Source organism: Sarcophilus harrisii, chromosome 2, assembly GCF_902635505.1.
Source record: "Sarcophilus harrisii chromosome 2, mSarHar1.11, whole genome shotgun sequence".
NCBI classification, from domain to species: Eukaryota; Metazoa; Chordata; class Mammalia; order Dasyuromorphia; family Dasyuridae; genus Sarcophilus; species Sarcophilus harrisii.
The window spans coordinates 116,957,948-116,972,758 of record NC_045427.1 but is presented as its reverse complement, the minus strand read 5'-3'; the positions used below and the strand labels follow the sequence as shown (position 1 = coordinate 116,972,758).

The 14,811-nt window shown below is 38.8% G+C and overlaps 1 protein-coding gene across 4 annotated transcripts in view; it reads left to right on the top strand.

Moving 5' to 3' along the window:
• Positions 1-8,791, top strand: part of ADD2 (adducin 2) — a 171,154-nt gene extending 162,363 nt beyond the window's left edge. For 2 of the 4 annotated variants that reach the window (XM_003757960.4, XM_031950664.1), the window contains one exon: positions 324-8,791. In XM_003757960.4, the coding sequence (XP_003758008.1) occupies positions 324-628 (305 nt within the window). In that variant the 3' untranslated portion in view covers positions 629-8,791. The remainder of the gene's footprint in view (positions 1-323) is intronic. The other 2 variants (XM_031950662.1, XM_031950663.1) reach the window with 2 other exon arrangements.
• The last annotated feature ends 6,020 nt before the right edge of the window (positions 8,792-14,811 follow it).

Below are 14,811 nucleotides of genomic sequence, written 5' to 3'. Positions count from 1 at the left end.
GCCTTTTCTCTTGCTCCAGAATAATAATGGCCAGGTCTACCATCACTACCTCATTCCCCCCCCCCCCTTTTTTTTTTTTTTTTTTTTTTTTTACAAAAATGCAAGAAATTGTGGCCTGGAATATGCCCTTCCCCATTTCTCAATATCACTTCTGAGATAATCATCCTGGGCTGTGAGGCTGCCTGTGAGGCTGTAGGGTGCTTTGGAAACCAGGGGTGGATGCCAAATTGCACTTGAATCTTATCACCCAGCAGGTGTTATGGTCACCATAGTGGAGCAAATGAAGTGAAATCTCATGGTTCATATCTCTTTATTTTTTGAAGGTACTAAGAAGACTGAAACAAGTAAAGCTGCCAATGAATCTGAAAAGACCATGCCGGAAGGGGTAGTGGTCAATGGAAAAGAGGAAGACCAGACAGTAGAAGAAGTTCTGAGCAAAGAAATGAGTCAGATGACTACCAATACTGACACAGATGTGGATGCCTCCAAGGAAAAAACTGAGTCAGTCACCAGTGGTCCCATGTCCCCAGAAGGCTCACCTTCTAAGTCCCCATCCAAGAAGAAAAAGAAATTCCGAACCCCATCCTTTCTGAAGAAAAGCAAAAAGAAGGAGAAAGTGGAATCCTGATTTTCCCACCCTCAGGCTCCCCACTTGCTTCTCCTTCTTTCCTGCCCCTTCCCTCCCCCATCTCTGTCTCTGAAAGTACAGAGCCACGGAAGGATAGAGTAAGATGTAGACTTGGACAGCTGGAAGAGACCTAAGAATTCATCTGATACCATCCTTTCAGTTGACAGAGGAGAACACTGAGGCTTATCAGGGGGGAGTGACTTGTCTAGAGTCACATATTAGTTAGTGGCAGAGCCAGGACTAGAACCCAGGTCTTTGGACTCCTGGTCCAGAGTTCTTTTCACTATGGCAATGCTGCCTAGCTGCAAGCTGCCTTTTGTTAGAATGGTGCCCACCAATACTGAGCCAAAGGCTGGAAGCCAGGAATGGCTCTCAGCCTCTCACACTCTCAAGCTAAATGTGAGGGGAGGAGGGCTTTCCCAGCTTATAAACTACTCTTTCTCTCAGGAACCTAGTTTCCTGATGATATAGCTGTAGCTAACAGAAATTATTTTGTCCTTTTTCATTTGGGGTTCCTATCACCTCTGCTTGAGGACCTAAACACACTTTCCTGCACCCTAAAGCAAATGCTAATTTTCACTCTTCTGTTCATCAGAGCTCATCGTCCAGTGCTCTGGCTATTAGACCCTGAGCTCTAAGAAAAACATCTCTTTTCATAATGTATGTGTGTGTGTGTGTGTGTGTGTGTGTGTGTGTGTGTGAGAGAGAGAGAGAGAGAGAGAGATAGACAGACAGACAGATAGACAGACAGACACAGACAGAGAACAAAAGCACATACCCTGACAAGAGTTGGTAGAATTGAATGGAAGAAAAAAGATTTCTGAATTCAGGAAAGACAAGTGGAACTGAAAGCTAAGCATCAACTTGCTCAATAACCAAAGAATACTATTTTGGTTTCATTAATATGAAAAGGTCATAATTTCTTGTCCCCTTAAAACGCTAGAGGTTGAAACCACATTTAACAAAAGTAGAGAGCAGGAGGAAGATGTCCCACCCTTCTCTTCTGTTTCTTAGCTAGGGTAGAAATGGAAGAAGCCTAGGACATCTGCTTGATTTTGGATTTCACAAAATGAGGTAAGATGTACTATCTCTTTGGTGTTCTATACGAAGACATAGCTGCTATCTTCTCTAATCAATGTTTAGTTGTCATGCTCCCCTTGGAGATTAAACCCTGCTGGTTAAACATCATTTCCTTGTTTATCAGACTATAATCAATGACCTTCCATTTTGTAAGCTACTTGTGGCTCTCTTGGTTTATCATTAGGTCTGAGAGAAATTATTCTGAATCCAGCGAAGATGGAAAGCTCCAAAAGTCACTTAAAGCCAGGCAGCTTAGGCCACTTCTGAGGAAATGGTTGAATCTTCCCACTATTTCTAAAAAAACAAAACAAAACAAAACAAAACAGCCTATACCATTAATCCATTGCAGGACTTGGTAAAAGCTGCAAAGTTTATTTTAACACCAACACTACCTTTGAAGTTCTATAAAACAGGTGTACTATTTTCCCTTCTAGGCAGTGATATTTAATAGAAATCTTTTCTATTGTGACTCAGTACTAAACAAAAAAAACACCAAACTGATAAGACTTTTTTAAGTACCAAGTACTTTTGTTAGTTTAGAATCACTATTGATTGTTACTCTCCTCTGTTTAATAAGAATAGGAAATGGAGTAAGTATAAAAACTTTAACTGAAACTCAACATGGATTAGTAAGAAAGGTGCTAATGATGATACTAAAATGCAGTTGTGTTCAAGTGAGCAACAAGGGCTTCTTGGTTAAGTTAGTATTCCACTGCTGGGAGTGGGGAGCCTGAGTAAGAAAACGAGATTTTGGTTTTTTTTAGTGACTATATAAAAATCAAAGCCCTTCATGTCACTAGGAACCTAGACTCCCAGATGCTATTTCTTCAGGACAAGTCCTTTCAGATTCAAAAACATCTATTGAGTAGGTCATACTTTTCAAAACATTTTTGTTGATTACCACCTTTAAAAAGATTTCGTACTAACTTTAGAAATTAATATTTATTTTTATTAGCATGAGGAAAGAAAGTAATGTTAAGGGTAATGGAGTAAAGAAACAAATTTATGCCCTTTGATCTGTGTGTCTATAGTTAGAGATGAGAGCAAACATTCCTGTCCTGAGAATCATAATCATAGAATCTCACCACTTCAGAGATCATCCAGTCTTAAACCACACCTGCACAGAACCATCTCCATGATGTCTCTTACAAATGATCATTAAGCTTTCTTTGATGATCTGCATTATTGGGGCACTTAGGACATCCCCAAAATACCCCATTCCTCTTTTGGACAACTCAAATCATTTATCAATTCAATGTCTTCTTTACATGTACATTATACTCTATATTCTCTCCTGTTGTTCCTCTGCGCAGTCTGGGGCCAATCAAAACAAATCTAAGGACACACAAAGGACAGCTTTTGAAGTATTTGTGGATAGCAACCATAAATCATCTAGACCTTCTCAGCTCCAAACTAAATTAAGCCAACTCCATTTCTTTTTAAAATAGTAGCAGAGGCACATGTAAGTAAACATATCAGCTTTAAATCCCAAAGTCCATACAATGTGATTAGAGTGAAATTGCTTTATAATAAGGCCATGTTGGAACTTCAGCAACATCAGCAATATAACATTCTAGTGGATAGAATGTTTAATTAGGAGTCAAGAAAGACCTGGCAAAGTTCTCATGTAGAAGCCATATCTATTAGGCTCTTTGAGGAAAACATTTAGAATAAAGGAATTTCCAAAGTGGAAGGGACCTTGGAGCTCGTCCAATACAACACTCTCATTCTATGATGAGGAAATTGAGATCCAAAACCATTGTGACTTACCCAAGTTCACAGAGTTACTTAGTGGCAAAATCAGAACTTGAAATCAAGTTTTCTACCTCAAATCCAGTTCTTTTCTCTACCCAATGCTACTTAGTTTTAGTGAAGAGACAGAGGAAGATGTCACCAAAGTTGAAGGCTAATACAATGATTTCCTGTTCTATTTGGATATAAGGCAAAAATCTTTGAAGTATCTTTCCAAATAACTTTTTAATTTGCCCAATGGAAAAGGTACCGACAGGCAGGATAGTTGTTTTTTTCCTTTAATTCTAAATAAAGATGGGATTAGAACTAACTGAAAAGAATTCATAGGAGAATCCATGATTAGTTTTAAAATGTTATTATCAATCCATCCATAAATGAGATAGGAAAAAATGAAAAAAAAAAAAAACATTCTGACATCAAGCTGAAATCATGACTAATTTCAGAGAATATCTGGCTGAGCATAGAAGCAGACACCATAATGTAGAACTGGAATGAAACTAAGGAGTCATCTGATTCAACTACCACTTTATACCAAAAGACAGTGGTACCCAAAGAAAATATGGAGCTTGCCCACAGTCACATAGATATTAATCAGAGACAACATTTGAACAAAAATCTCTTGACTCCAGATCTAATGTTTTATCCACTGTACCATGGAGACTTCAATGGGAAAGGCAATGTCTTCTCTAAGCTGCTTCCCTACTATTTTGATTCTATCCTTTGGTCAATAATGGGGGTCATTTTGTCTATAGAGTTCCGAATATGGAATTAGAAGATGTACATTCAAATTCTAGCTTATCTACTTACTGCTTAGGTGACCTTGGATATGTTACTCAATGTCCCCATGCCTCAGTTTCCTCAGGAATTGGACTAGGTGATCTCTCTGGTCCTTTTCATCTTTAAATCCATGATCCCTGACCTGTCCCTATATTTTTGAAAAGAAGTTTAATTGAAGGTAGCATTTAGTGATAGCTCTAGCTCTGGTAGAAGGTGTGATCAGTTTCCTAGAAGTGAGTTAGGCAGACACTGATTTCCCTCTCCAACTTCCAGCTCTATTTCCTAATCTAATTTTAAGGCTCTCTGGAGTCTTATGGCTATCATAATCAAAATATGTACATTGTAGCTTTCTGTCTCTTCACATATACCTCATCATTCTCCTCTCAAATTCAATTGAAAAAAAAAATCATCTTATATGTTCCTCCCCTGCTAAAAGAATCAAATGAATACATTTAAATCATTTTGGGAGATAACTAAGAATAAAAAAATGATTTTAACAAGCCCCAACTTTGTGAACAATTTGTTTTGCCATAGATTATATTTGAGTTCAAATCAGGTACCCCCATCAACAAAAGGATCAAATAGGATGATAAACTTAGGGATCTTAGAAGTTCTCTATCCTAATCTCTCAAATAAAAGATGAAGCATTTGAGGTCTAGAGTAATTAATTAATCTCATGATCACAGAGGAAGAGGCAGAGTGGAGATTTAAACCCAGATCTTCTGACTCAAAAGTTCCCCCAATTACAAAATTGCTTCCTCTATCTTTCTAAAATTCAGAGGTGACCCTCCATCCAAGCAATAGAATAGGCCACGATAAGGTTTGTCTGCTCAGGTGCAATGGGTGTGTGTGTGTGTGTGTGGATGTGTGTGCATGGATGAGTGTATGTGCAAGAGGGAGAGAGACATTTTGTCTTTTTGAGAATAATTTTAAATATAAGACAGCTATATAGTGCTTTTTGATTTAAAATTACATTAATTAGACTCACAATTTTATGAGCTAAAGAGGGCAGTATTATTATTCCTGTTTTCCAGATAAGGAAATTGGGGTTCAGAGAAATTCTTTGACTTGTCCAAGCTCAGACAGTTAGCAAAAAGCACTTGTAGTTTTGGAGAAGTCAAAAATTCCAGATAAGATTCTAATTACAAACTTGCCTAGGGACACATGCAGCATACAGTTTGCATGCTAAGGTTGTCATTTCTGAATATGCTTCTTTTCTGCTATAGCTCCAAGCCAAATACATTATACCCATATGTAACCATTTAAAGTCCTTTAACTAGCAGTGCTGCAGTCATATTTCATTATATGCAGATACCACAATTTTTTAGCTACTCCCCCCCGCCAAGCTTTACCTTTTATAGAGGAGGAAACTGAGTCCCAGAGAAGGGTCACACAATTGATAGAACTAGACTCCTGTAAATAATATGTCTAAATTCTCTACCACCACAATTTGAAAACTGATGAGGTAACTCTCTTCTCCACTGTTTTGAGTATTTTGAAAGGAAACACTTGACTTAATAGAAAACTAATAAGCATGGAGTTGCTCTGTAATTATATGATATCTGCTCACCAGTTATTCATTTATAAGTTTACATCTGTGCACAGTAACACTTGTGCTGTACAATATGTGAAGCATAAATAATGATGTAATTATTCCAAAATAACCCAGCAATTATCGGAGCAATTATATATTAGATTGCAGTTATTTGTGCCAGTATAAAGAAATGGTTACAAAAGCAGAGTTGTAGCATAAATGAATTGCCTTCAGCTCTGTTGTCATCTCATGTGGAGGACACATACCCAGCAATCAATGGGGAAATTTTTAGGCAACCCACCCTCCTCCTATTCAGTGTAGAAAGGAACTGTCAGCATTTTCTTCTAAGTGATCTTGGAGATCTGGGATTCTCCTTTCAAGAGAGCCCACTTAAATAAAAGTGAGGAAATGTATCTGTTCGTTCCTGGATAGGGGGAGGGGGAAGGGGAAGAAAGGATTTTTTTTTAAAGTTTTCTTTTAAAAGCCATATTCCCTGAAAGCTTTGCTCCAAATCTCTCACTTCTCACTAAGAGGGTAAAGGGTAAGGGGAAGGGCACGTGAAGGGCAAAAAGCATCTCACAATTTTACCATTCATAAAGAAGCCTAATGGGGCATCTGATTTGGAGCAAGCTGTATGCTTTGAAAATAATAGTTTGTAAAGATCATTTTGGAGACAGGAATAGCATTTACCTCATATATGGAGTAGACCTGAGCTTTCATTAATACAGGGGATTCACAGAGAAGAAATTCCCTTTACTAATATAAGTCAGCACCTTCTTCCCAACTTTTATTCTTAAAGCATTAAAAGGTTAAGTCCATTGCCCTGGATAACATGGCCAGTATGTGCCAAAAATATAGGACACAATTTTTTGTGGACTTGAACCATGCCTTCCTAGTTCTTAGGCTGGGTTCCCTAATCATTACACCATGCTGCCTCTCATCACATAGTAGATCCTCAATAAATACTTGTTGAGTTAAACTGAATGGCGCAGAAATGACTAAGCTTTTCCAGTATGGAGTTGCTATGCTTTCAGGTATATGGTTTAGCTCTTTAAATCCATGTAATAAGAAATGTTCATGTAATACGATCCCATTGTTTTTATGAATTGTAATGAGAAAATGTCATACACATAAAAGATTAGAAATGCAAAATACAGCACTTGGAACACTGATCATTTTTAAGCTTCTGTTTGAATAACTGGCATTCCCCAAGCTTGAAATGTATTTACCAAAGGGAAGGCGAAGCGAAAATAGCTCATATATAGACCTTGGCAAGTCATTGAATTCCTTGGACCTCAGTTTCCCTAGTTAGAAAATGAAAGGGTTGGACTAAATGGCCTCTGGGGTCCCTTCCAGCTCGATAGTTATGATTCAGACTCAGTAATTTCAGGAAGATTTAAAAACAAACAAACAAAAAAAAAAAAACCCCAAAAAAAGGGAAAAAAAAATTAAATTAAACTATAATAGCATAATGGAGGGAAACTAGCCAGACAAATCCCTGGGATGAAAGCAAGTTTAAGACTCTTCTGTCCTTGGCCTGTAGAATCCCAAAGTGGGCTAATTAATGACTACCACAGGGGCTTTAAAGACCAAAAATCTTACATTTTCTATTTGATGGTCAGCCTTGATAAATATTAGAAAAATTGTAATGATTGGCTATTAAAACTAGAAAGAACCTCTAAGATTACCTTCAAAAACTCTCATTTTACAGATAAGGAAACTGGGTGTCATAACAAGGAAGAGATTTGTCTGAGCTAACATGAATAAGCAGATTTCTGGGATTTCTACCAAATTCCTTGAACTCCAGAGCCAGGGATTTTTCCACCCTAGTACACTGCCCCTTAGATGATAATGATGGAATCAGAGTGAGCACTGAGGTAAATGGAAATAGCATTTCAGCTAAAGGGAGGGAAGAGCATAAGCATTTTCTTATTGCCCCATTATATGACAATTCTCCCCTCCATAGTCCTTATCTTGAGAGCAATTAACAAAGGTTAGTAGTTTTCATTTGGCAAAGCCCTTAAATTTCTCTCCAGATCTAGAAACAGGTTGAACTGCTAGGAAGAGAAAGAGAAAGTGTAAATTTACATTAAAATCCCAAACTCCCAGCTCCTCAGAGGGAACTACCTTGTATAGATAGCTTTGAGATGGGTTCTCTGTTAAAGTGAAACTGATGGATTGCAGCAAGTGGATTAGTGCTCAAGAGGGCCATGGGAATAAGAGGCAACATCTTTACAAGGACTCTCAGCAGATGAAACAGATTCCCAGGGTCCTTCCAACTCTACACCTCATGCTCAATCCAGGTCTCCAATCCCACCCAAAGAATGCTCCTTGCGGGTTGCTCTATCCCTCCCTGGTAACTGCTCAGATTTGGTTTTTGGCCTCTCACCAGAAAGGAAAGGAAAAATGAAATGGACAGAAGCCAGGGATTGCCTGTGCAGTGGTTAAGTAAGTCTAGGGTACAGTGTTCTGTATAGTTATTGGGCTGTTCCAGTGAAATGTCTGTGTCTGACAATCGTGGCTTCAAAGTGCTATTTAATGTCTCCACTTGTACATATATTCTCTAAGCTTGGCCTTTTGCTACTATTGTGAAGTTTAAAGTAGGGGTTCCATATACATACATACGACTTCAGCTACTGAGACGCTTGCACCCTGTATCTCCGCATTACCGCTGGTAAACCATCCTGCCTTTCTTCAGCATGTCAACACTTTTGGAACAGCGATGACATGCAGATTAATGGTTGGTCTCTTGGGCTTTTACTTTGCAATTTTATATATACATAATATGACTATATATTTATGGGTTGGTTTTGTACAGTTTGGGGGTTTGCATCTCCAAGCACCAATGTTGTCCTGCTATTTCCAAGAGAATGTTTTGGATTCACTGTCTGAGCCCTCTCACTTTGCTTGTGTTTGAGTGTCTCATCCAAGGGGATGTATCCCTGCCTATGGATCACTACTACTTTGTGTGCTCTTCTCTCATGAATGGATATTATCATATTAAACATAATGTTCTCAGCCTCCTCCTTGATAGGCCTCTTCTTTCAATGGGCATTGTGGCAAACACAGTGAGACCAGTGCTCAAAACAAAGCACCCACTAACTGCTACTTGTATTCATCAAGCTGTTTACCTCTTCCCAGAGAGAGTACAATAAAATATATCCAAGTGGACAAAGACATCAAAGACAATAGAAAGAACTATAGTTTGGAACAGTGAGGACGTCTTCCTGAAAAACATATTTGGGCTGGATCTTAAAAGTTAGATGAGTTCTAGACACACAAAGAAGAGAAACAGGTATCCATCCAAGGAAACAACATGTACACAGAAGTACAGGCAAGAAGGAATGAGGTGAAATGAAAGAGATGCCATGGGAAGAAAGATGAGAAAATGGGGGGAAGGAAATAAAAACATTGGCTTCCTCTCAGCCCTGGATCTTACAACACCCAATCCTTAAACAATGATTTTGGCAAAGCAGTTCATATGCCCCACTTTCAGTCCTCCTAATGTCAAGAATAATAGGCTTTAGTGCCAGGAGGAACCTCAGAGAACACAAAGGTGTTGTTTTATATAAAAGGAAACTGAATCCTAAAGGTAATAGATGTCTTATCCAAGGTTCCATTTAGTCACAAAACCATGCAGAATTGTAAGGGACCTCAGTGGTCATCTAGTCCATCCCAGACTCAAAAAGGAATCTCCACAAGAACTTATCCAGAAAGTAATCATCCAGCCCTTGTTTAAAGATCCTGTTAGTTAAAGCTAAACTACTCTGTAATGGGGCAGAGAATTCCTTTTTTGGTCATCAGTCATTGTTAGGAAATTTTCTTTTCTCAAGCCTAAATTTACTTCTTTACCACATTTTCTCCTGATAACACCTTCTAGGATTAAAGAGAACAATTTGTCTCCTTCCATCTGATAGTCCTAAAAATACTTGAAAAACACTCTAGCTTAAATTAACACCCCTCTTTATCCATTCATTGAGTCAATTTTCATGATATGAGCTGAAGGTTTTTCACCTTGCTAGTTAGCCTCCTACTAAATTGTGACATCTAGAATTGATCATAATACTCTAAATATGCTCTGACCAGTGCAAAATATGGTGGCAGGGGGTCTTAACCTGAGGTCCATGTACCCAGAGAGTTCAGGGCAGTTCATGAAGTTGCATGGGGAAAGAAATTACATCTTTATTTTCACTAATCAAAGTTTAGCATCTTCAGTTATGAATGTACATAATACATGTAATTTTGAAAAGGGGTCCATAGACTTCACCACAGCAGTAAAGACTACATGACTGAAAAAAATGTTCAGAAGTCCTGATCGATTGGATCATCTCCTTATTCTTGGAAACTACATCACTCTTAAGGCAGCATAATTCACATAGATGTTCTTGACTGCCAAAAAGAGTGATAGAACAAGGATTCAAACACAAGCCCTCCTGTTCCAAATCCAGTGCTCTTTCCACTAGCTACAACATCCATTCCTCATAACAGGTTATAAATAGGTCCTTATCTCTTCTTATCCTGGATTTTGTCCCTTGTAGCCTTATCCAGTTCTCTTAATTCTTTGGATGTTCTAACCCCATTGCCTCCACCACTGATCTCCCTCTATCTACCTTACTGACTTACTTCTAGGAATTTATATCTGAAATTCATCTGACAGATTTATAGGAGAAATTTAACCTTGGAGGTTTGACATAACTTGGCTTTCTGATTGGATACTGTAAGGGGGGTTACCAAGACTTCCCACCCCCAGGGTTTGGGAGGTGGGAAGTGGAGAAAGGGAACTGTAAGGTTCAGCTGATCCCCATCAGTGCCCTTCCATGCTTGACTCAAGGAGTAATCTTATCAGGATTTCAGGCTTTCTCTGCCAATGCCACCTTGTTACCCAGGACCTCATCAGTGTTAGCTATAGTCTCAACAACAAAAGGTTGGCCACTTCATTGGAAGGCATAAGGGATTTGAGTCAGAGAATACATGTTTGAATCCTATTCTTTCTAATTACTATGTGTCCTTGGACAAATCAATTTCTCTGGCCCTATCATCTCAGATGTAAAACTATGTATATGGGGGGGGGGGGGGGGGGGGGGGGGATTTGTACTAAAATTGCCTCTGGGGTCCTTTCTGGTTCTAAATCTATGATTTTGTGATTCAGGTGAGGAATTTGGTCACAGCAATTCATGAAGATAGAAGGGATAACCATAAGGATGGAATCATATAAATTTTGAATTATTAAAGTACCACACAGCACAGGAGAAGACTTGGATTCTCTGATAATTAATTTTAGGAAACTTAGGGTCCCAACAGAGAAGTAAAGATCTAGCAGAGAAATCCCAACAGAGAGGTGAATAGGGTCCTGTTAGGGAAATAGGTGAGAGAGATAAAGAGGGAGTAATGCTGAAAAGAGAATGTCTTTTCAGTGGGCAAAGGGTCGAAGCTATGCTAAGGGGAGAGAGAGTTTCCTTGGCATGATTAGGTCCTCTGCAAGGGATTGAGCTGAAGGAAGCTTATTTTATGGGCAGCTCTTGGTAGGGGCTGGGAGCAGTTTGAGCTGAAATCAGAATAGAGAATCTTCTAATTGAATGAGTGTCCCTGGACTAATCTCCAACTCAATAGAGTTGGATAGAAATCTCCATTTCAGCTTGGGCTAAGTAAGAGTGGTCCTGGATTCAACTAGTCCCACCCAGATAATAGAATTAAATCACTTTATCTTGATTCCCTGGAACTTCAAAGCTTTCCTAAATCCAATAGCCATCCTATTCAATCCAACAAGTATTTATTAAGTAATAATTTTGAGCCATGTACAGGGCTAGTCACTTAGAATACAATAGTACAAATAAAATAGTCCTTGTGCTCAAGGAGTTTATGCTCTCTTGGGAAGAAACAAGTAAACAAATGAGAAAAATGAAAAATAAATGCATAGCAATTGAGTGGGGAAAACTAAGAATTGGAAGGGATCAGGAAGAAGTTGGCAGTTCAACAAAGCCTTAGAATGTTCTATTAGTGGGAAAGTTCAAGCATGGGTTGAGCACACACACCCTGTGCAAACACATGGAAACAGAAGATTATTTGGTGATGTCAGAATAGCAATATCTAATTCGAAATAAACACTTGACAAATTCACAATGAACATACTCTTTACCAAAAGAAAGATTTAAAAGAAGAGTTTACAGACAAAACTAGATGGTAAAATAGGCGCCAAGAGTGACAAATATGAAATAGTTTGAGAGCATATAGTTGAGAGCATATAGTTATGATGAGGGCAGGGTTGCGAAAGAGAGGTGTGGCAGGATGAGGTGAATGATTCCTTGTTCTCCAAGGCACATGCTCATAGAGAAGGAAATTCACTTACTCAAAGGTTGTGATAAAAAGGCTTTTATTGTTAGAGAGACACCAAGATAAGAGCATTCTTGGCAGGCAATATCATTCTCAAGAGAGAAGGGATTTTTTGCAAAGAGACATTTTCTGAAGGCCTACTTTATACAAAAATCTAAGAATAGGCAAGACCACTTGAGTTTGTATTTGAAAAGAGATTCTCTGGATATTCATCTTCCTGGTTCCAGAGGGTGTGAGACCATTTAAGTTTGTATATGAAAAGAGTCATTTTCTGGAGGTTCATCTTCCTGGTTCCAGAGGGTATAAGACCATTTGAATTTGTATAACTTTTTTGTTGGTGATTTTACATAACTTTACAGGGCTGTCTGGTTTTGCTCTCATCAGTTAGACTAAACAAAGTTAGCTAGAGTAAAGAGAAAAATGCTATTAAAGGGAAGGTATTATGAAGGAGAGAAACAGAGTACCTCATTATGAGCTTAGTCCAGAAAAGAACTTAGCAAAGATCTTCATCATAAACAGATTCTTTATAGGGGAAATATAGCCTTGAGGTTTCTCAAGGAGACCAGAGAGGTAAAGGCTGGTGGGAATTCAAAGGGAGGGTCAAAGAGAAAGAAAGTGTCAGGGACTTTAAAGAGCCAGATAGAATGTATCTGAAGATCAAGTCCCAAACTTGTCTAAAGATATGCTAATCAGTAACTCAAAGGCTGTTTAAAGAGGTTTGAGGGAGAGACAAAAGAGTTCCATCCTCACAATCACCCTATACAAAGAGGATACTGTTAGTGGAATTAGTTATATCTGATGATAGCCAGATGGCTTCTTCCTGTCAAGGGAAGATAGTTCACATCAATTGGCATGTACTGCAATTAGATAGATCTAAAATGTTGGGGGGTTGGGATGGGGAAGTAACATATAATAAACCTGGAAAAGTAGACTGGAGCCAGATGGTGAAGGGATTTAATCCCAAACAGAAGGGCTTGTATTTTATCCTAGATATAATAATGGAGCCAACCAAGATTCTTGAGCAAGGAAGCAACATGTTCAAACATGTGCTTTAGGATTATCAATTTAGCCACTGGATAGAAAATGGATTAGAGAGGAGAGAAGTTTAAGTTAAAGAAACCAATTAGGTAGCTCTGAAGCAGTCCATTCAAGAAGTGATAAGGGCTTGAAACTAGGATGTTAGCTATGGAAGTGGAGAAAAGGGGATAGATGAAGATAGAAACAAGACTGGAAAGATATTAGATATGAAGGGGTAGAACAGATTTAAGTGACAGTGAAGATTTGAGTATGACTCCTAGGTTTCAAAACTGGCAGATTGAATAATGGTAAAACAAAAATTGGAAAGCAAAGAGAAGTGGTTCAGGGAGAAAGATGAGTTACATTTTAGCCATACTGAGTTTGAGATTCCTGTGGGACAATCCAGATGGAGATGTGCAGCATGAAATTGGAAACCCTGTCAAACTGGAGCTCAAAAGAGAAATGAGGTTTAGATATGTAGATTTGGAGAAATAAGAGAAATGAGAGTTGAATATATGACCAGAAAAGAGTATGTAAATAGAAAAGAAAAATAAATGCAGACTGGAATCCTGAAATGATCCTGCAAAGGGAAGGTACTCTTTCAGACAAAGAGCACTACACACATACACACACACACACACCACACACACAGTAGATCAACGTAACATGGAGGCCATTCCTTGATTCCTACCCTCTTTCTCCATTTCAGATCACCTTCATCTGCTCTGTATGTATCTTCTATATCCCTAATTATGTATATGTTGTGTCCCTAACTAAAAGGTGAACTTTTTCAGAACAGGCACTGTGTTTCTGCCTTTCTCTGTGTCTCCATGGCTCATCATAGGACCTGGCACATGGCAGTCAATTTATAAATAAATGTCTATTTACTGACTGATTAATCTAACAGAAAAAGAATCCCTTCTATCACATTTCCAAGAAAGGACTGACGAGGGGAGTCCCAAAACTCTCTGTCTCTCTCTCTCTTTTTCTGGGACTTTGGGGGGAAAGCTTGGGAAACTCCCTCAGAGAAGCTCTCCCCTGAGAGACTCCCTCTCCCAGGGAATGAAGATAAAGTGGTTTCATTCTTTTATCTGTTTAGGACTAGTTGAGTCCAGGACCACTCCTACTTAGTCCTAGCTGGAGATTAGATTTCTATCCAACTCCATTAAGTTGAAGATTAGTCCAGGGACACTCATTCAATTAGAAGATTCTCTATTCTGATTTCAATTCAAACTGCTCCCAGCCCCCACCTAGAGCTGCCCATAAAATTGATTGAGCTTCCTTCAGCTCAATCCCTTGCAGAGGACCTAATCATCCTAAGGAAACTCTCTCTCCCCTTGGCATAGCTTCGACCCTTTGCCCACTGAAAAGACATTCTCTTTTCAGCATTACTCCCTCTTTATCTCTCTCTCACCAATTTCCCTAACAGGAAATTTACTTCTCTGCTGGGATTTCTCTACTAAATCTTTACTTCTCTGTTGGGACCCTGTCACTAAAGAAGTCAGCCTGCAAAAGCTGACTTCTCAGTTCTAATAATAAACTTTTTTTGCCAGTTTAACTTTTTGGGTTCATAAATTCATTTATGAAGGACCCGCGCTGACCCTCAATTGTTGGGTTCCCACAACCCTGCCCTTTGCCAAACCTCATCATTTTTGGCTCCCTGACCGGGAATCAAGGGGAGCCGAACCTCATC